Raw genomic sequence first — 22,951 nt, 5'->3', positions numbered from 1 at the left:
CAAGTGAAAAAGACCATCAGCTGATCACAGATGCACCCGATACAATGCAAAACAATGTTTCTTTGGCTCTTAGTTGCATCCAAGCCCAACTGTGGATGCAATCAATGACAGCCCTGATCATAAGGGAAGGTGAAGAAGGCACCTTGCCCACCAGAATTCGACAAGTAATATGGGATAACTCAATTGAGTTTGAGAAAAAATTTCAATCCTGGTGGTATCTGGTTAATTTCACCTATGATCCCATTGAGAGCAAGGTGACAGCTTTTGTCTTAACAATACGCAACGCTTTGGTATACACCATATACCCAATTATCGCACTGGGGTTGAATCACCATGGAGCCATACTCTATCCAATAGAGCACAGAGTGTGGGCACAACAAAACAAGAATAAATGGCAAACCGTTGATGTTGATGCATGCATTTCACGAGATCAACAAGGATTCATTTGTGAGAGTACCACTCTCAAGGCACAAGACATTTGTCTTGACACCAACCAGAATGTTTGCCAATTTGAGATACATCCAAATGAAATGCCAGAAACTGTGCTTGTATATGTTGGGAAAGGGTGCATTTGCATGAGATCTCCCTGTAGTCTTGTATTCGTAGATGACATAGTAGCGGATATAAGTAATCACTCAAATCTTTGTGTTTGTAACTTTACTAACATTATCAGATGTGACTTCAATTATTCAGCTCCTGTTATTTCTTATCAATTGCTACAATCTAATTATACATTGATTCGAGATTTGCTGCCTACCCCTATTGGAATGAATCTCACATTGGTAAAGAAGCTGCTACAACACGATGGCTTGAAGTGACTATTGAAAGAGGCCCAAGAAAAAGGACAAAGAACTGTGATTACTGTCCATCATGATGTTGAAGAAATACACCAACTGCTGGAAAGAGTTAAGAAAGATGGAGGACATGAATGGTGGGACACTCTTTTTGGATGGTCGCCAACAGCTACAGGAATCTTTAACAAGATGCTCCATCCTGTTGTTGTTTTACTAGTACTCACTGTATTGTGCTTTGATTTGACAATTTTTTTGTATGTTAAACTTTGGATTATGATGAAAAGCTTAACTCGCTTGATCACTCCACAAGATGTATTTGTACTTGATAACCCTCACCACAAGAGCACATGTGATATTCCCTATCAGTATTAAATATTGTGGACCTTGAGTGACTGTAGTCAGAGGGTGGATTATGTGGAATAATTACTAAAATGGCCAAAAATACAAAAGTACAGCACTGTTCACACATTAAGGAAAGTCATAAAATCAAGAGGCTTCTGAGGTAGAATACAGCCGCGGCTGACATGTGAAAAATGCAACATCTGTGGTTCTCTGTACAAGGTTGCTTGCGAAGCTACATGAGGTACGGAACGGAATGTGACCATTCCGTGGCCTTGCCTTATGACGTATAGCAGATACAGGAATGAGATGGTACTACTGAACCGATAAGCTGCCTACTCGCTACCCTGAGCCAACACTTCATCAAATTTTGATGAAATGCTGTCCTTTGTGCAAACTCTGCTCATTATAATGTACCAAAACACACCTCCATCCTGAAGGCTACCCGCCTCCAAAGTGCAACCACTCCTTGAGTACACCAATCATAATAAAAGTATTTATGACTAAAGTCACTCAAACTCCACCTTGAAGATAAAAAATAGTATAAACATAGCCCGAGAGAGGGGGGATATCAGGGAAGACACCATCGCGAACAAGTTGAGGAGAACTCCATCACTGACTTCCAGGATCAGTCGACGGGCTGAGCCTTTCCTCCCCCCCATAGGGATGCCTTTGGGTAAGACTTAGATTATACCGAATGCTTCCTCGGAAAACTTAGAAATCTCTCTAGAGAATCTCTTTCCTACATTTATAGCCATGCTGCATTGTTTATAACTTTGTCGCACGTTTTGTATATTTAACAATACCTTCATTTGCATGTGCTTTGCAGACAGTGTATTTATCACCGGCAATCTTAAGACCTTTATACCTGTTTTTTAAATAAACTGCACTTTTTTAAGCAGCTAGTTGTGTCGGTTTCTCACTGAATGTGACCAAAGACTCGAGAGCGGCCGTGCTAGTTCATGAGTACGACTAGACTGAAGGTGCAGTCCACTATCCAAATCATAATAGTTTAATATGTAAACTAGTATCCAAATCATAATAGTTTAATACATATTAAACGTGACCGGACTGATAGTGCTGAATTGGGCATCACTCAGAATTTAAACCTAGCCGCACCTAGCCTCCCACCTCGGTGAGGAGTGTTACAACGCAAGGGGGTTTATTTTCTGACAAAACCGCTTCGTCCCCTTTCACGCAACATACCACATCCACGCAAGCAATTGTTTTTCACACTCTCTATTGAAAGAATTACACCCCGTTCCCTTCATCTTCTTGGGAAAGAACTGAGTTCATGTAACAGATTTCAAAAGTATTTGTCTGGTGTCCTTAGGACAACCCACTCTCCGGTCTGTTTCATGTCATCTTTGTCCACATTTTGTCAGCAAGGCTCCATTCTCAACTCCAGTTATAGCACATACTCAAGCAAGAAAAACAAGATCACTTGGGGAGCTCACTGTGTCACTCAGGAATTGAGCAGATATGAAATGAGAATGGTGGGGCTCTCAGAGTGGGTGGCGGACAGAGTTCAATGCATCAAAGACAGAGAAAGTTACTCCATTTTATAGGTCTTCCTTATTTCTGAAGCAACAGAATATCATTAAGATGAGTTCTAGGTCTTAATACTTTGTGAAGATGAGTAACCATAATTAACGGGGACAGAAGCAAGCTGGATTGACTACAGTTAAAAATCTCGGAGATAATGTTAGCAAAGAGGTAAACTAGCTTGAAGTTGCATATATGTAATTAGTTCCTAATGGGATTTGTGATTATTGTTACTGATAATTTGATTGACATGAGAAAGTGTAGAGTAAGGAATAAGAGGAATAGCTCTAGGAAACATGCTGCTTAAGGAATAAACAGATGAATGTTTATTATAGCTGCACTAATGGACATTAGGATCGTGCTTTCAAAATTAAATCTCTCTATGGGAAGTGCAAAAGGGAAATCATCACTGCAAAACAAACAGATTATTTCTTTTTAAGCTTAACTTCTCCATAAAGACACGAATGAAGTGAACTCAGAGAGATCTGTCTCTTATTGCTGAGCTCTCAGCCATCCTCATCAGTTTCAAAATCATGATTCTTAGCTGATGACACTCATCCTGTTCACAACAGAAACCGTTACTCTCATCAGTCACTGCTTCTAACCTATGAATTTATCAGCCCATTCAATTCTGCCTGCCTCTCCCCCTGTCCTCCACTTTTCCTATTGTTTCCCTAAGGGTATATTCCTTCTCACAAAAACAGATTGTGGCAAAGTCGGAGTTTTTCGTGTTTACTCCTGAACTTCCTCCTCTTTCTGGGTATGACCCTTGAAGAGCTTATGCACAGTAACATCAAAATCAACCCTCCCAAATCAACAGAGTGAGAGCAGGTATGGGGATGAAGGGAGGTCCCTGTGGGTGACATTATTACATAAATGACAATAAATTCATCGCTTCAGATCATGATTTTGAGGGAAAGTGGTTATGGCTGCTACGATCAATGTTGAACTCTGTCAGCACATGTTGGACAGATGTGCTTCAAGTTCAGCTGCTAGGCTGGACCTCTGAGTGAACTTGCGTAGAGACTTGTCTAAAACACTCCTACAGTGGCAGTTCAGATAGGAGCACTTCCCTGGAGAAAACAGAAGTGCCTCAGGAACTTTGCCTTGGCAGAATGTTCTGTATATTCTACTCTATTTTATGGTATGGGTGCCTGCAGAAAACCATGACAGCCCTATTCTTTCACCCTCAGCCACTAAGCCATGTTTATAACCTCTTATTCCAAATGCGCTGCACTCCCAGACTATTTGCCATTAAATCGTTTCTGTGAAGAAGTAGTGATAAGTATAGTCATTGCTTTACTTTTTGTGTAATATGTGGTATATAAGATACACGTTATAAAATATTAAATGTATATTATAGCTTAAAAAGCTTGAGGGATTTTTCATTCACAAAAAAAGGAAAGAGTTTGCTAATGGTAAGGCCAAATATTAAGGTTGCTAACTTTTGGCATTCATAATTGAGAAAACAGGATATAAGGAGAAGCTCTCACCCTAAACCATAAAAGAGAGAAACCATGAACCACAGAAGTCCTAAAATCCAGATCACAGATCTAGGACCTGTGTGAATTGTCCTGGGAGGCGGTATGACTATCATGACAACCAGGCCAGCAGAAGACAGAAATTAGCCAAAGCAGCGTGACTGTGTGGTGAGCTATGCTCTAGTATTCTGCACCTTCACAAAGCACAGCACCTGGTTTCTTAAGCTTTATATTTTAGTATAATTGTATTCTTTTACTTTACATGAAAAGCTTGTCCAGTGCTAAGAGTGATTTCAAGAGTCCTCTTTCCCAGGGGATACTGCATCCAGCAAGATGTACTGGCTCACTTGAACAGTGGCAAACTCACCGACCAAGGGGTGCTGACATGCTTCTAGGATTCTCCTTCACTAGCCTGGAAGAACTAGGTTCAAAGATGGTTACATGGGATCTGGTCAGAAAAAAGAAAAATTTTTGCTTCCAGCAAAGTAGGAAGGAATGGTCAAAGACTCACAAATGTCACCGGAGTTGTGACAAACATACACCACCAGCTGGCTGACAACTGCTAAGTGAAATCACTTGTTTGCAGGACAATAACCAAGATGAGGAAAGAAGGCAGAAAACAGGGTGAGTCTGTTCTGAGTATCTCTGTGAACTCTGATGGAAAAACACAGACCCACAGAAATGTTAAACAGAAACGTTTAACAATTAGCATTACAATAATAAGAAAAGTAAGAGTAGCAACATTCCCATCAAAGGGAAAAATGTAAAATCATTCCCCTGTGATATAATTGTCTTGAAATATTTACTCAGAGGCGCTACAGACTACAACATAAGTTAAGCACATACTGTACACATGCAGCTTGATTTATCACACTCTCTTCCAGCAAAGTCACTGGAAGGTCGGTGACAGAAATCCTTATTTTTCTTGTGTCTTTTTAGCAAATCAATCATATTGCTATCCTTAAAGTCCAGCAAAAGTACCATCAGATATTGCCTGCCAAAGTCCAAATGCATGAGAGACAGGGCTAAGAGATAAAGTTCTTTTCCAGCTTAGCCATCTCAGAGGAAAATTGAAATATTGTTTGTCACTCCGGGAACAACTGATTACGGGCTATACTGAAACCAGGTAACAAATATAAACACCACAGAAATACTGTGATGTCCAATCTTATGTCTGGTCTGAATTCATCACACTGTTTCTCCAGTAGCTACCCGAGAATCTTAGCAGGCACAGATCTACAACCAAAAATATTCTGCAGAGGAATCTGGGATAGTCTTGGCAAGTATCTTAACAGATAAAACAGTCAAATCAAACGTGTTGATTCATAAGCAGTGGCTTATGTTCAGGTTAAGCATTTCTCAAGTGCAGGTTAAAAAGTTTACAAAACTTCACCTGCAGCATCTGGAATGAAAAGGCTGGAAGCCACCTTAAGAACTCAACTCTTCTCTCCCCTACCCAAAGCAGATTTATACCAATGCCAGTCCTGACAGAAATTTGTCTAGTTTTTTTTTTTTTTTTTAACATAGGGCTCTAGCAATGGATATCCGAGGAGCACCAGAATTTCAGTACTCCCTTTTCTCAGGGGCATGATAATAAGAATACTACAAATCTGGTCTTTTGTCCTGTAAATATTCACAGAAGAGTACCAACAGATCCATTTCATGTCCTAAAATGAACCATTGTTTATGTAGCTTCAGTATAAATTAGAAAAAGCAGGGGACCCTCTTTATTATATTCTAGATTGGAGGGCTTTGATTGACTTCACTGGTGCCATAGAAAGGAGCCCAGACATAAAAAAGAGCTGCTACAAGCCATCTCTAAGCCAGACTTCTCCATTCTGAGTCGTTTAAAAAACATGACTACAAAAGCAAAATTTTACCAAAACTATCACACTTGATACACTTTTTATATAATTGTCCTTACCCATCAGTTTATCAGCACGCCAATCATCCTGCAGCCACTGTTACACATGAGAACTTTAGCCTGTGTTAGAAACATGGCACCACGTGAGATTTGTCTTATCATCTGTGTTCCTAATTTCACAGTTGCCTGCTTCACTAAAGTGGAGAACAGGCACACAAACTAGCAAAGAGATCTGTTTTAGTTATTAGACAAATTACCTCTAAACAAACATGCCGGTCCATGAAGCTTTTTATGCCTAAAAAGGCTGCTGACGAACTGTGGTGAAAAGGTGATAACCCATTTTTATGACAAGGGCAGAGGTGGAAAGAGACCTTTCAAAAGTTAATATATATATAAAGTGGCTTATGACATTATATAATATCATAAGCACCAACCCTTAGCAAGGTACTATCCTGCTTACACTAAAGAAATCATTAGGGTGGCCATTGCTACAGAGGAAAGAGGCAATGAGCAGAAAAAGAAAGTACTGAACGTAGTAATGAAATATCCCTCACAAAGAATTCTCACTAAAAATCTCACAGCAATCAAAAATAAACTTTAATTTACACGAGCTTTTAATGAGTCAGACAAAAGCAGGAGATCTAGATGCTATTACGAAACATCAGCGTGTATTCAGCTGCATTCCGACCTTGATTTGTTCTTTACACCAAGCCACTGAACTTATGGACAGATCCCAGCACATTCATTTTCCCCTTAGGGACAAAGTACCAAATGGTAGTGTAATTGCCAAGGGAAAATTATTACTCTGTTCTGAATTATTTCTATCATAAATCCAGCACCAGTCAAACAGACTCTGTCACAAAAACGACAGGGTTGCCATACAGTGATGAGAGTCCCACATGCAAGTGCACCATAAATCCCGTAGTCCCACCACCCAACAAAGTCATTATAAGTAAGTCATGTGCTTAAATCAAAATTAGAAAATCCAAGCTGGCAGCAAACTGGTCTGCATTGTTGAAACAATGGAAATGAGGTGATTCCGTGATTCCGTGAGGTGGTTGACTTGCTGCTGCTTTAAAACTCACCCTGCATCGTCTGTTTCTTACGAAATACGTAAAACATGACTAGCCTTTTGTCTGGATAATTCTAAAGGGGGAAAACACAGCTCTTCAGAACATAGACGCACAACTCAGATTAACTTCAGTTCTGTTTCTGTGCATGTGCAATATATGAATAATTAGAATATACTCATTAACCCATAAAGGGACAGTTAGGATTCTTATTCATTGATTCATTCTTTTACCTTTAAAGTCAAGCGTGTGGATTAGAATAATTCGCAGAGAAAGTTAGTGCCAATGAACATTCACATTTAAATGTATTTGGCTTTTCCTAACCCTATTCATTTCTTTTGGACCTACAAAGGACTGGTGCCCTACTGATGCATTCAGGATATTCTTTCCCACAGTGCTTTAATAGCAGTTCTTTGGTAGCTGAGTGAAAACAGGCATGTTGAACCCTGGCACGTAAAAAAGGCTTTGGGCAAGGTGACCCATGCAACAGGGAAACTGACTCCTGTAGTCACAGATTTCACCTTCAACTCCTGTAAGCCTGGGAACTCAAAGGTTAAAAACTTATGATGACTGGCATTCAACAAGGGAAGCTGGAAAACGAATGTTTTCTCATAGAAAACTAATGGGCAACCTGTAAAAAAGGGCCTGTGATCACCAGTATCAAAGAATGATTTACCTCATCTTCCACTCCCATGGTTGCACTGACTTTGGACCAGGTAATGACTCTGCTTTTCTAAGACATACAAAATGACTTAATGGAGCGACTTCTCATTTGTACCAGCTATGGACTTCCATGTAAACAAGTCAGGAATGCACATCTGCTCTTTGATAAATACAACACCAACATTTGGCTTTCAAACTCATTTTAAGTACTAAATTTAACCAGCATTCAGTCTCTCCAACATCAAAGGATTCAGAGAGTATGACAATTTTAAGGTGAAGCCTGCTTATTATTATGTTTTCTTACATGCAAAATATTTGAGGACTCTTCAAGTGACATTCAACTCCACACAAGTGCATTTGAAGCATCCTACAAAGAATACTTCCAATTCAATGTAATTATTAGAGTATCACATGGCTTAAATTGTCTTGCATAGTTTTAGAGTTGCCACGTTAAGCAAAGGCTAATATTAATTTGAATTAATTGCCTTTGTTGAAAACAGAAAAAAAACCCCAAACTTAAAACTCCCTGTGTTTGTAAAAATGCAACAAATTCCTTCAAACTGGAGTTCAATATCTCTCCTTTCCTCTTCTTCCTCATATGAAAAAAACTGAATTAAAAAAGAGTAGTTCAAGATGAAAAGGCATAATCTTACTGATGAAAATTAAGACTATGCAGTAAATTAGGTATGTCATGTTTTTCATCATCATGAAACCCTGATTTTTGAGATGTCATTCACACACTTAATTTAACTAAAGAAATTGGAATGTATTTGGGGGGCTAATAGGGGTCAATTTCAGATGACTCAATTATTATAAGTGTTATTTATTTCCTTTCCTGATGATTTTGTTGGGAAGGGTAGCCTGAAACAGCCCTTCTATTCCTTAAGTTGTCAAGGCGCAATGGTATCTATGAGAGCATGTTTGAGCAAATTCAAAATTGAGTTCATTTATTATTATGCACAATACTTTTTCATATCTCTCCTTTTTCCTGTTCTAATGTTTATAATTTGCATATCAGTCAGCCAACTGAAATATGTGTTTAAAAGCTAGCAACTTCATATGGAAAGCACAGAAGCCTGATCTTGAAAATACATATACAATCTGAATGTTGTTTGCCAGAATATCTACAGAATTGGATATTATTTCTATAAAAGCAATTCCTTATAAACATATTTATAATAAAAGACTCTCTGATATTCTCATAAACCCTCACCTATACTCTTATCTCCATTTTACAGAGAGAAAACAGACACAAACAGTTTAAGTGATTTTACCAAGATCACCTAGGAAGTCTATACCAGAAATGGCATCCCAGGTTTCTCTAATCCCTGTGCAGTGCCTTAGTCATAACATGGTCCTTCCTATTTATTGCTTACACTTCTAGCCAAATAGGAAGGAGCTAAACTAACACAACATTGATTCCCAAGACTTCTCTTAAATCTTACCAAGCAAAGGGACCTTAGTCTACAGTTTCAAAAACTGCTTTATAAAATCACCAAATGAAGATCAAAAAATTTGTATGTACAATACGCACTTAACCCAAATTCAAATGTTCACCCTGGTAGTATGTTCTGCCAAGCGGACAGAGCATACGCTGACAAAGACCAGACCTCCCCTAGACAACAATCCTGGCCAACAGCAATCGGACAAGCCCAAAAAATAGTATCATTTCTGAGAAGCAATGGTGCAGTCAGGTCAAAACAGCAGGCAAACCAGTCAGTAGCCTAAGTTTATACTGATGAGCCATCGGCATTGTCCTTTCTAGCTAGAAAAGTTGATTCTTGCCTTTTATTCATATATCCTTCGTTGATGTTGGGAAAGGACAAGGTGTTTAGAGCAGCGCCTCAAGCCCCTCAGGGTGGCTCATTGCTGCTACCTTGACCAAGGGTCTTTTTCGCTCCATTGACAGTCCTGCCAGACCCTCAGTAAGAAAAGTAATGGGATTCTGGGATAAGGCTAAGGAGGAAAAAAAGCTGCTCATTGTGAGAAGACAGGTGAGGGAGGTGGGGAAAAGAGCTGATGAGGCAGCTGCGGGGAAGAAAACGGGATCCGTAGATGAGAGGATGGCAGAGTGAACAGCTCTATGCTAGGAAGGAGAGGATAGGGCCCTGTGGAATTATGTGGAATTATGTGGAATAATTACTAAATTGGCCAAGAATACAAAAATACAGCATTGTTCACACATTAAGGAAAGTCATAAAATCAAGAGGCTTCTAAGGTAGAATACAGCCGCAGCTAGCACACGAAGAATGCAACATCTGTGATTCCCTGTACAAGGTTGTTTGCGAAACTACATGAGGGATGGAACGGAACACGCTTGTTCCGTGGCCTTCCCTTGTGACGAATAGCAGATATGGGGACGAGATGGTACTACGGAACTGATAAGCGGCCTACACGCTACCCGAGCCAACATTTCGTCTAATGTTGATGAAATGCTGTCCTTTTGTGCGAACTTTGCTCACCACAATGTACCAAAACACACCTCCATCCCGGAGGCTATCCGCCCCCGAGGTGTGAACACTCCTCCTTGAATACATTAATCATAATAAAAGTATGTATGACTAAAGTCACTCAAACTCCACTTTGAAGATAAAACAATAATATAAAAATAGCCCAAGAGAGAGGGGATGTCAGGGAAGACACCATCGCGAAGGATTCCACCGCTGATTTCTGGGATCAGTCGACGGGCTGAGCCTCTCTTCCCCCCCATAGGGACGCCTTTGGGTAAGACTTCGATTACACCGAGCGCTTTCTCGGGGACTTAGAAATTTCTCTAGAGAATCTCTACCCTACATTTATAGCCAGGCTGTATCGTTTATAATTTTGTCGCGCGTTTGTATACTTAGCAATATCTTTATTTGCACGTGCTTTGCAGACAGTGTATTTATCACCGGCAACCCTAAAGAACCTGTATATCTGTTGTTTAAATAAACTGCACTGTTTAAGTAGCTAGTCGTTCCGCTTTCTCACTGAACGCGACCAAAACTACAGAGAGGCCGTGCTAGTTCAGGAGCACGACTAGACTGAAGGTGCAGTCCACTATTAGTGTATCCAAATCGTAGTAGTTTAATACATATTAAACGCGATTGGACTGATAGTGCTGAATTGGGCATCACTCAGAATTTAAACCTAGCCGCACCTAGCCTCCCACCTCGGTGAGGAGTGTTAGAACGCAAGGGGGTTTATCTTCTGCCAAAACCGCTTGGCCCCGTTTCACGCAACAGGCCCCCACAGAATGGCATAAATTGTGAGGCTGGACGAAGACTTTGTGGGGATGTGGCTTAACAACGTCACCCACTTCCACAGTACAGAGCTATACTACACCAAGACCTACCCCCTGCACTAAACACTCTGCCAAGAACTCAGATCTACAGTTTCTCTTTTGGACGTGCTGAAGAGTCTTCTCCAACTTCTTCCCCAGCCCTTATTAGCTTTTTCTATTGTCCAGGATGCTCTCACAGCACTGGCACTTCCCTGGAATGTGCTGTACAATTTGCTCTACAGCTCTTCGCTATGCAACAAGATCAGATGCACATATGATACATACTACAAAAGCAGAATTGACTTTTACTGTGCTTACTCTCAAGAACTGCTTTGATTCTTTTTGTACAAACATATGCAAACATTAGCTGAAATGAGTATCTCCACATAAAGCAGATATCAAGGCTGTGATATGTCACAGAACATATGGACTGACACACAACATATGGAATAAACGATGGCTACCTTAAAATCTTTGTAGCTTTCTATTTTCTCTAAAAAAGGCGCAGCTGCTCTGGCCAATTGAGAGAGTATTTACGTCAAAGGAAATCCAAAAACTTTTGCAGGAAGCCATATATAAATCAATTGCTGGTGAACCATCACCCAAATTTTCCTGACAGTGAAAGAGAGTTACTGTGGCATCTGCTGAAATAATTTAGATGAGGCCTCATTTATTAAAATAGTAAATCTATACCACTATTAATCAAGCGTGATACAAACTATCGATCTAATACTCGCTCCCTTAGCTGGTACTCAGAGGTGCTAATTAAGGGAGCTGCTGAACATATCTGTTGTTTGTCTCTATTGTCTCTACTACCAGCAAATGCGATCAGGAGTAATAATGAAGGCTGGAGTTAAACTGCCGTTTATTAATTTAAAAGGACCCTGTATGGCTGTTTATGAATACCCAAGCAAAACAAGGTCAACAACCCTGTATGCAGCTGTTGAAATTTTGAAACATTTTGAAGTACATTAATTGGCCTAGATGAGAACTTCTACCTTTGTCATCGACTTATTATCCAACCCTAGAATTTTAAATGGGCCCTCAAATGCCTTGACTTTTCCTGACATTACACTGAACAGGACTTTAAGTAAGCACCAACCAGTGCAACATGGAACCAATTAGCCCAGATATGTTGGAAGACTTCAAATGCGACAATAAATGAAATCTTTATCTCTGGAGAAGGAAAACAACGAGGATCACTTCAGCTTCACAGTTTAGTTTTGTTATGCCCGTATTTCCACCAGAAACTTCAAGAAAACATTCCTCCAATTTAGCAGTAATAATTCCGGATTTTATATGGAAGCGTACATACTAGAGGCTTAGTTACAAGACAGTTCTCAGTTTCCAGAAATAAGATCAGCTAATCATGGGGGGGGGGGGGCATGCCTCAGGTAGCTGAATGCATAAGATCATTTTGCCTGAGTGGCAACACTCCACATCCAGGAATTAACTTAAGGAATAAGGAAAAGGTTGGCTTTGATTTTTTGGCTTCTGTTTTTTAAGAAAAATTTACAACAAGTAGTTTTAAAGATGTGATTTCCCAGATCCGAAAAGCTATACTTGGTTAACTGAGACTTACTTTTAAATTAATTTCTCTTCTCAAGCTGGTGAGAAAGTGATCTGGAGTGAGCATTAGCTTACTTCAGTATTTTACTTCTGGAATCAACCTTGGAGTCAAATGCACCAGCTGTTAAAGATGAATTTGTGTCAAGGGAGAGAATGTGAATTTATATATCGAAAGGTAGGCTGGCACTGCCTTTTCCCTTACCCTCATACTTTGGTTTTCTAGAGTCAGCAGAACTCACAGTTTGAAAAGAAGCAAGCCAAGAAGAACTGATTAATGGCAGGAAAACAATCATCATAACTCATCATCAGGTTCCTGGTTTTGGCCTGGTGAAAGAAATTCTGAGAGAGAGGAACTCTCATGAAGGACATCTGCAGCAAGGAAGGCGCTTAGTTCACAGCTAATTCTGAAGGTGTATTTTTTTTGTCGTTGCTCATTTCTGACACAGCTCCCTGTATTTGTGAAGTCTCCAGGGGCAGGCTTTTATGGCCTAAAAAAACCCCTTAATCTGAAGAGACTAGAGCTCACTCTCCCCCTAAACTGTGAAAAGAAACGGACAGCACTCCAACATGGCCATCCATCCCTGGAGCAGAAGAACAATTATTTATCAACACCGCTTTGTGCTTTCTCATGAATCCAGTCAAGAAAAAGTTTCTGATAAACATCAAAGGAATGCTGCTAAGGAATATGAAAAACTGCTGACAAGTTTTATCTTTGGCCTTTGTTAACGTGTAACCAACGAGTGCAGTCTTGACACACACTGCGCTGTCACTAGGCCTGTGACCCACCTGAAAGAGAACCGTCAGGAAAATCTCAGTATCAGAGGAACTCCACCACTATCTCTTCAACCGCAGAACAGAAGGTAAGATACCAATCGATAGCAAGACAGATTGTCAGAATCAAAAAAATGGTTTCCTGAGCAACTGGTGAGCAAACCAAGCATCTGCCACCTTAACACGGTGAGCTTACTATGGTGCAGATAGGATCAGAGACACACATTAGGTTTCAAAAGACAAAACTGATGGATTCTTCCAGAACTGGAAAGAACAATAACTATTTTAGATGACAGTGAAATAGGTAATCACGGTCACATCTGATCCAACGCTGATTAACGGTGAATACAAACCAGACCTACTTCTTTGACATAATATTGGATTAAGTCAACGAGTTTAATGAGGGGAAGTGAATATGAAGATTTAGAGCACAGCAAGGAAGAACTAGGGGTGACACAACACTCCTCACATTAGGAGAGTAATATATCTCACCCTATGTGGTTAAGTGGCTTTGAGAGGTCAGGTGCACGTTTCTCTCCATTAACTCTCAGCGCCCTGCAAGGTGACAAGCTCAGGTCTACCTTTGGGATGCCTAAAGCGGGAAGCATCCCACCTCATGCTCACTAACTGACCCCTTATCCTAAAGAAAGAGAAAGACAGGAGCAGCTGACAACATTACTCACACTCTCAAGAAACAGTAGGATCTTTCTTATTTCCTGTGACACTACTTATTGGAGCTATCTGAACTACCCTCTGCTCAGTTTAAGCTTAAAAGAGAACCTCAGTTCTATTTGTCTTCTCTCAGCTTTCTCAGTCAACTCATCCCATTTACTACAATCGACATGCTTTCAAATTGTACTGAAATTTCATACAAAACATCCCCAAAAGATAAAGGATCTTTACGAAGAAGGGAAGAGAGAGTGCCAAGGCGCTACTCTTGCTTAAGAATTTGGGGCATGTATTTGCATAAGCTATGTTACTGCCAAGGCTACAGCTCTCCAGATCCTCAGGGTGTGTGCATGTACTTCAGCTGAGGACAGAATTACACTTAAAAATCTGAAAAACAAACAGGTTTGTGAGAATTCAAACACAGTGGGCAAACTGTAGCTTTCTTTTATTGTTATTATTCAATTCAACTCTGCTTGATTAATTTTATGGAACCAAAATGCACCAAGAAGGAAGAAGGAGGAATATATTTCCATATAAAATGGGCAAAACTTTATGAAATTGAAGTTATAGAGCTTAAAATATTCCTTGCAGATATCAATTAATTTATGTTTATTTTTGAGAAATCATTATGCTGGACAGTAAAAGGATAATAAAACATTTTGGAGGACTGAAACCAAACACACCCTTAAAAATAAAATAAAATGTGGTGCTCCAAAATAACATATATGAGCAATTTTTTAATCTTTTTCCAGTAAAATTATTAAACTTTACTAAAGATAAGATCTGTACTTGTTCCACAAACAAAAACAATCAGCAGGAAAGCTACACAGAAATATTATATTAGAACATACAGTATTAGGACAGTGGAAAAATTGAGTCAAACTCTTCTTGTATGGAATGGACATTATGTGTATCAAGTTCAACAACACACTAGGGAGTACTTCAGAAGTTTCTAAGAAGGATGGGGTATTTTGAAGAAATACAGTCTCTTCAGTACAGTAAAAAGAACTGTTTATGTTAAAAACTCTTTTAAAAAGGACCAGCATGAATTTAAGAAGTTACGTTTTCATGTTTGCATTATTTTCTCACTGAAAAAATAGCCAGAGATTGAAATAAAAGTATGTACTCCTCAGTTCTCTCTCTCAAAATGTGTATGTTGTAGACAAGAAGATAACACATTAGTGCAACTAGGGACCACAACCGAGGACTGAATTACCCTTAAAAACAGTCAAGCCTAAACTACCAGTTACTACCTCTATGCCTGGTCAATAAGGTTACTCACCTTTTCTCATGTCACAGAGACAACATACGCATTCCATCTCCCCATCACGTAACATTGTATGAGCAGGGAGAAACACATGCCGTGCATCGGAGACGCGACTGGATCAGCCCTGCATCCACGAGGCAGGTAACATCCAAACCACGGCACTGCCCCAAAAGAAAGCGAGGTGACTCTCTGCACTGCGCCTCGCAGCCAAGGGGTAGAAAGCTAAGATGCTTTTAGGCTGATGGTGGCCTTCTGAACACTGACTTTTGGAGGAAATTGAAAGGATCTATGTGATTTTGATAGCCCTCGGAGCTTGTTTTAGGAACGCTGCTGTCACGTCGGAGCACCCGACACAGCGGGGGCAGCTGCATCGTGCTGCAGCATCAGCGTGAGATTCCCCATTGCTTGTCCCAGCAAGAGCTTTTCCATCTGTTTTCAGACTCCCAGAAGTTCAGGCACTCTGCCATCAACACCTGCACCAAACACACTCCTCTTCTAACAGGCTCTGAATGCCCCTTTCGTCCTACTCATGATAAAGGAACAGAGCAAGGGCTAGGCCTATTCCTGGTCTTTTTCTGGGAGAGGGCAAGTGAAAGCAAAAAATACCAAACTCCTCTCAAAAAGGTACCATATAGTCAGCTAGTCAATTAGACTAACTTCAGCATCACTATAATTGTTCAGAGTTTTTTTTAATAGGAAAGGCGATAGATGAATAAAGTAAAAAAAGATCAACAAAAAGTACACCCTACACGGCACGTTTAGTCAGTGCTACATATCTTATTGCAACTCTTCAAATACAGAGCATAAATCTACTGCTTGCAAACATGCAGATCTTTCCTCCACCCAGACTGGCTTATAAGCCATGTACTCAAAGTAACACTACTTACTGACAGGATTCTGTGTAGAGATTTAAAAGAAGCAAGAATATAGCTGCTTATCCCTGTTAGAATAATATTTCCTCCTATGTAATATCTACATATGCACATGTATACACTGTAAATATTTAGCTCAACTACTTTTTTTCCACTGTGCTTGAGTAAGAAATGCAGCAGCAGTCCGCTGCAGCTCATCGCTAACAAAAGAAAGCCAAGTTTTTACAACGTGAAATCTTGTGAAAGACTGCACAGTGCTCTGGCACTGCTACCTCCAAAAAAGCAGCAGGATCCAGTATCACCATAAAACTGCTTTGGAAAGCAAGTGGGGAATGCGTTAGTCATCTAATCTCCGGGTGTTTTTTAGGTAGACAAAATTTGGCCAAAGGATGTAGGATGGGCCTTTAATCAGGACCTTGCCTTTATGCTTCATGAACAAGAGATCCTAGAGCACTGCCTCATTACTGACTAAGAACTAAAACACTCGCCTACAAGAATCAGATTAAGAAACAGCTTTTTTCAGTGTCTAGATTTTCAGGGAAGTCTAGCCGCATCCGACTGCGTTCAGTGCATGGAAAAAAAAGAAAGCATCACACTTGATCCTGTGTAACTGCACACTACTTCTCTGAGGCACCAAAACCAAATAAGATCGGAACAGACTGTTACATTACTGAATATTTAGTAGTTCTTCTAATAGTCTAGATATTTCAGAATACTTTGTAATATAGTACTAGCCAGGGAGTACACAAATCACGGTCCACTGAAGTCTGAAGTGATGACCTATTTCTAGTCCTTTACTGTTGCCAATGGGAAGATGCCAGAAGGCAAGAATGAAGGGCAGTGCAAAAAGCAAATGGATACTCCTTCTCTCCCCATGATGCCTCCTTCCCTACTACATCTCTGGACTGTTAAGTAAGGGCTAATCACTAGTTTATGTCATATATTCCGTCTAGCACTGGCAGCAGGAACAGAGTGGTAGGGCACACAACAGTGTTTTACTGCAGTGATGCTGGAATATCACTGAGCCATAATTTCTGTGTGACACTGTGCCTGAATCTCAAAACATCTCTGGTGAGCGTTTGTACTGCAATGTACCTTAGTACTGCCGATTCTTGCAAGCCCCTGCTCAAGTAGGGCTATAAATATGCTAGCAAACAGAAAAGCCAGTAATATCAGGAATTCTTTTCACACTGCATTTGACATCACAGTGTTTTACTGATGCAATGTTCCCAGGTACCTCAAGAATCAAAAAGTTTGAAATGTTCCACTACTTTCCTCTCAATTTACACTTTGACTACCAACATATCAGATATCCTGATTTCAAAATGGGGACAATTCCATTGCCTAAATTTGTAAAGAAGGCATAACCTAACCAGCGCCATATGAGTTATTAACTCTGATTAGAGTAAAACATAAAATGTGGTATATATTCCAGAAATGCTCAATGGATCTCTGATTTTCCATTCTATGTGAAAAGCATCATGCAGAAAAAGAGTCTGTTCTAGCAGATTACAAGAAAAAAAAAGATATTGGAAAAATGATAACAGTACAAGTTAGGGCAAAAATATCCTGAAGCTTGAAGGTGCCTTCCATCAGAAATTAAATACAGCACAAGGGTCAGTCATACAAAAAAAAGGAGAGGTGGGACGTCAGGGAGAAACAGAAGAAAAAACCCTCATTCATTAGAGAAACAGGAAAGAGATTATTAATCTCCAAAGTGTTAAATTGAACTTGCTGCAAAATTGATCAGACCTCTCCAGACTCGGAAATACCCTACGGTCATTATTGATCAAGAGCAGTGAATGTGCTACAGACCATGTTTATGTGCCACACGCATACAAAAATAAAAAAAAAAAAAAAAAAGAAGGGAGGAGAAAAGAACTAAAGTGTGTTTAAAACATATTTAACTTCAAAACACACTCAACTGCTGAGTTAATGATTGCATGAGTTATTGCAGCTACGTGTATGAGGATAGATTATCTTCAGGAAAACATACCTGGCTAGATTGAATGCATCATCGATCAAGCCTGCTCGATTACTGACAGAGATAACCTGTGAGGGGCAAGCAGAAAAATTGAACCATTTACGGTGATGAAACAGTGAAAGTTCACCTATCAAAGCAGATTTTAGGGATGAGAAGAGGAGCTTACCTCATGGTTCCTTGTTAGCTGATTAATTAGCAGCCTCCAATTCCTAATATCATAATTAACTCTAAAGTAGCCAGTCTGGTTGATGTTCCCCAGCAACCAACTTGCCTCTTCCAAAGCAGGAATTCTGTGGTGCTCTGGAAACAAAGAACAAGATGGGAAAAGGACTTGGGTTTAAATTTAAAAATTCTAAAGACGTATCTGTTACATTATCTCCTTCTTTAAATAGCCATGAAGGCAGTAAAATTAATTCAAAGACTAACAAAAACACTGTGTTTGACTAATGATTTCCTTTATCTGTTCTGATGTAGAAAGACACCAGCTGACATTCCTGTGGGGACCTTTTATGCACACAGAACTCCAAGGGTGAGTTTTTTTCTGGCAAATAGTATTTATGCAAGACGTGCCCGTTTTAAGCCCGGTACCCTGATTCTGGCCATGCTAAAGTAGCTTCCTACAACCGTAACTCCAATAATTCAATGGATGTTCTATAGAGAGAAGACTAAACCTGTGATTAAAAAAAAATAAATTCTTAAGTGTTTCTGCACGTAGTCGATGAAGCTTTTATATTGGATTTTAAATTAAAGTATTTCCAGTTGTACAGCTTCTAGCTGCTAGCCACTGAGAGGTTCCCCGTTAGAGCTAGACAAATCAACCTTCTCTCAACTAACCTGTCTCCCTCTTTCCCCTCTTCTTAAGTAATCACTTTGGGCTGAAAGTCTAAATTTATTCCAGTATTTGTACAGTCAGGCAGTCGACAACTACTTGCAGGACCAGGGATTTCAACAACAAAAACACCCTGAACTCACAACATGCACTTCCTTCACTGTGGAAAGAATCACCATGGAATGAAGCCTCAGGCTCCAATGTCTCTTGAAGAAGCCTGCAATCTAGTAAATTATTCTGACAAAACTGATCATGAACCAGAACTCACTAAAAATTCAGCAACGTTTCTTCTGCTGTAATAAAATTAGTTTGTACAGTACTGAAAAAAGGAACAGTATTCTCATGCATTTTTAAAAATAAAAAAGAAATACATAAGATTTGTTTTAAACGTAATTATATCAGGGAATTGTTTGGTGTGCTTGAATTCCCTGAGAGCAACGAATAGGAAAAAAAGTTACCAATACGGTCTTAACAATTCACACGTACTATCTAGTACCAAGACTTGCTGAAGAAATTCATTTGTTTCAGCCTTTCTTATAAAAAGTAATTTCTGAGAAAATAATAGATGACTAGGACTACAGATAAAAGTTACGCTTCTCCCTTGACTAAATATCTCTAGCAAACACATAAATAACTATCATTTTAAGGTGCAAAAAATACAAAAAGCAGCAAGACCCCAATCCTAAAACCACCTAACGATACGTTCAACTTTAAATTCATGGAGTTGCATTATGCACATGAATTCAGATAAAAAGCTGCAGAATTAAAAAAGAAAAGTCCTCTTCTCACCTAGGTAGTTCTGACATCATTAAAATCTCTTAAAAATGCATTTCTTAGAAATATAAAGCCCAGAATATCTCAGTTGCTAACCTATTCAATTTTTATTGCCCTTTTAGGGTTTGTCTAACTGACTTGCACCAGTTCAATTTAATTATTCTATACAAACAATTGAGAAAAAAAATGCAGACTCTTGGTTTTAGTTAAAATATTGATTACACCAATTAAGTTATCTGTGAGAAAGCGCCAAGCAGACACAACCTTTAGGAGTCAACATATCCTGCAGAAATGGGACTAAGTGAGAAAACCAGAATGAAGTCCTACAATTCTGTGGGTTTCCCAGGCGTTCACACTGTCAAAGCACTTAAGCTGCTTTGGCCACACCACCTGATTTGGAAGAAGGTTTTAACACCGGGTGTCCTTCCTTCCACAGGGGTCTGTTAAACACTGGGCTGCTACTACACTGAAGATGCTCCTCTGTTTAAGTCCTTTTTTCACTGGACCTGAAGTCAGAATCACCCAGTTGCTCCAGCCTACTTACAGAAGAGTTCAATACTGGTCCCTGTGCAAATCACCAAATCTGATACAAAGAAAAACATTACTGTAGAAAATACTGTAAAAGATCATAACAATTTACAGCATAGTGATAAAGGCACTTTCTTAGAACAGATTTGGATCAAATATCTGCTGCAAAACAGGGAGAGAAGGAATCTGAATCTGGACTACCCCATCCTATTTAGTTTACCCAGCGTGGTGATGTGAATACAGCTTGTCACCCCTATATCTCAGCTATCTTCCTTATCAACCTAGTGGGTTTCTTAAGGGGAAGAGCAAAAATACGCACTTTTTCTACCTAGGAGAGACTGACCATGGAAACAATGACTTTTAGAAATTCCGCGGGTCTTCAGGGGCGCGCTGCTGTGTGGGGTCAGGAGCGGACTACTCCCGTCTGGCACAGATTCCTACCACATTAACCCAGTACTGCCTTCTGCCCATGCTTTGTTGCAAACTAACCTTTAAATGCCACCACCACTGAAAGCAGCTAGTTACTTGTAACTGGTTAATCCCTGCCCCTCTATGACACCGAAAAAGGTATCAAACAGGCTATGTGCACACATTAATCAATATCTGGGAAAATAAATACATTAAATGGAAAATTTTCAAAATCAGATGTAACAAAAAAAGTACGTACATTTTGTCTTGTTTTAGTATTTTTATTAAATTTTGATCTCCAGAGTGAGGAAATTACTTATGCTTTAATAGAGTACTGAACGATACTTGCCAGTCAAACATGACAAGTTCAAAATAACCTATTTCACAAGTAACAGCTGTGCAACACCTCTAGCACATATTGCTTTAATGGAGAACAGTATCTTTTCAAAGCTCGATGGCATTATTGCTGTTTTGGTCAGTTTAAATCCAACCATAACCCCTTGCTATTATTTTTCAATAAGACCACTCATGTGTTGACCTTTTCCTGAAATATAGGACAGGAATCTTTCACGCCTTTCCAGCTCGTATAAGCAGGTAGTTATTTTAAGGGACTGCCTGATGCATGTGCTTCACATAGTTCTATATAATTTACTGGAAATTGATGTTTGAGTCTGTTGATTCTCATGCCTTCCTATAAAAGAAATTCTTTCTTTTGGTGATTACAGTGCTGAAAATTTCTATACACATCGGCAATTTCTCCACTTACCACAAACACATTTATTAGTTTCCTGTTAGAAGTATTATAGTTAGGGAAAAGGTAGTCATTCAGTGTTAAACCTTATATTAAACCATTCGTGACTTTCTAAACAATGACAAAGATTTCATTTGGGAAGAAATCTATCTTTGATGGTTTTAGTTTGCCTCTTAAAATTCAATCTAAAATATATATACATTTATATTTGACATTAAAGGGAATTTTTTTTTAATCCTCTTCCATCAGAAAGCATTTTTCCATGGTCATGTTTTGTCTGGATGCCTCAGAAAATAACACTGCTCTGAAACTTACAGGTTTGCCACACATATATATATATATATAAAAAAGATGTTTAGGAGGAAATGGTTAAATTTTATGACATTTGTTTTGAAGTAAGAAAATCAGTTAAGGTCTTATTCTCATTTTCTCCGCTCTGGAAGTGTGAGACAGTCCTCCAGCTGGTGCTAACTGCATGTGGCTTGAAGTTCTCAGCCATCCCAGCTCTCGAGCAATTTAAACTCCATCAAACCAGCAGGAATGATGGAAGCCTGCTTCTCCACGGAGCAACACGAGCACCTTGCAAGGCAGCTCTGGGCAAAGGGCACCCTTCTGCAAGACACTACTCCAATGCCGACAAGAGCATGGGCCAAACACAGTCCTACTGCTATTTCAAGAGTTCAGACTCAGAGTTGTTATTTTTTATACAACCCCTTGCATACTAGGAAATTGGTTTATGGCTGGTGGAATACCTGCTGGGAGAACTGTCTCCATTTTTGTGCAAAAATAACTGCACGAGAGTAGCACGATTTCATGCCAACAAGGGCAAGTGAAATTTTTTTCACCAAGAAAAAACGTTCCACGAGGAATTTCCTCACAATCACAATATTTTGTGAAAAGATACTGGCTTTAAGTAAATTCTGCAAATCTTTTTGCAAGAACCTTTCATATGAGGAGTTCTTTCCATCTCACTGGCCATGTTGCCATAGCTCCATGTTGAAAAAAAATGTTTTGGTATAATGAACAACACAATAAATGGAGCACATCAGTAAATATGATCATGTTCTGTCTCACATACTCTTTCCTCAGACTACCCATCCATCCGTTAACTTTTCTATATGATGGAACTGCTAATGTCTAAGGTGATATACAACGTAAGCAGCAGTTTTCTGTTAGGATCATTGCTCAGCTGTTGGGATAAGGGGAGTGATTCTGCCTCATTGTCAAAATCATGCCAGGATTGCAGCTCTTGTATCCATGGTCCTCACCATGGCTGGCTAAAGCTGTAAAGCAGGATCTATGTATTTATTTTACTTCACAGTGCTTCCCTTCCTCCCGCTTTTGAAAGATAGAAGAGCGGAGACTGGAAGCAATAGGGGTCACGCTCAGCAGAGTCTCAGAAAGGACAAGAAAGGGTATTTTTCTAATGCTGTACTAATGTTCTATTCTCCGGTGGAGAGCCAGCAAACCCCAGCTCTGAAGCAGATGTCTTCCACAAAACACTTCATGGA

General features: G+C 39.5%; 1 protein-coding gene across 1 annotated transcript in view; it reads right to left on the bottom strand.

Annotated features, from left to right (window-relative positions):
* The window catches only part of TRHDE (thyrotropin releasing hormone degrading enzyme), a 219,852-nt gene that overhangs the window by 26,160 nt on the left and 170,741 nt on the right, over positions 1 to 22,951 (bottom strand). Inside the window, exons 11-12 of the mRNA XM_074573378.1 lie at positions 18,317 to 18,450; positions 18,163 to 18,218 (exon numbers count right to left, since the gene is read on the bottom strand). Of these exons, the coding sequence (XP_074429479.1) occupies positions 18,163 to 18,218; positions 18,317 to 18,450 (190 nt within the window). The remainder of the gene's footprint in view (positions 1 to 18,162; positions 18,219 to 18,316; positions 18,451 to 22,951) is intronic.

The sequence above is a fragment of the Larus michahellis genome, chromosome 1 (assembly GCF_964199755.1).
Source record: "Larus michahellis chromosome 1, bLarMic1.1, whole genome shotgun sequence".
Classification (NCBI taxonomy): domain Eukaryota; kingdom Metazoa; phylum Chordata; class Aves; order Charadriiformes; family Laridae; genus Larus; species Larus michahellis.
The sequence above is the reverse complement of the archived record's forward strand: the minus strand, read 5'-3'. Positions and strand labels throughout refer to the sequence as shown.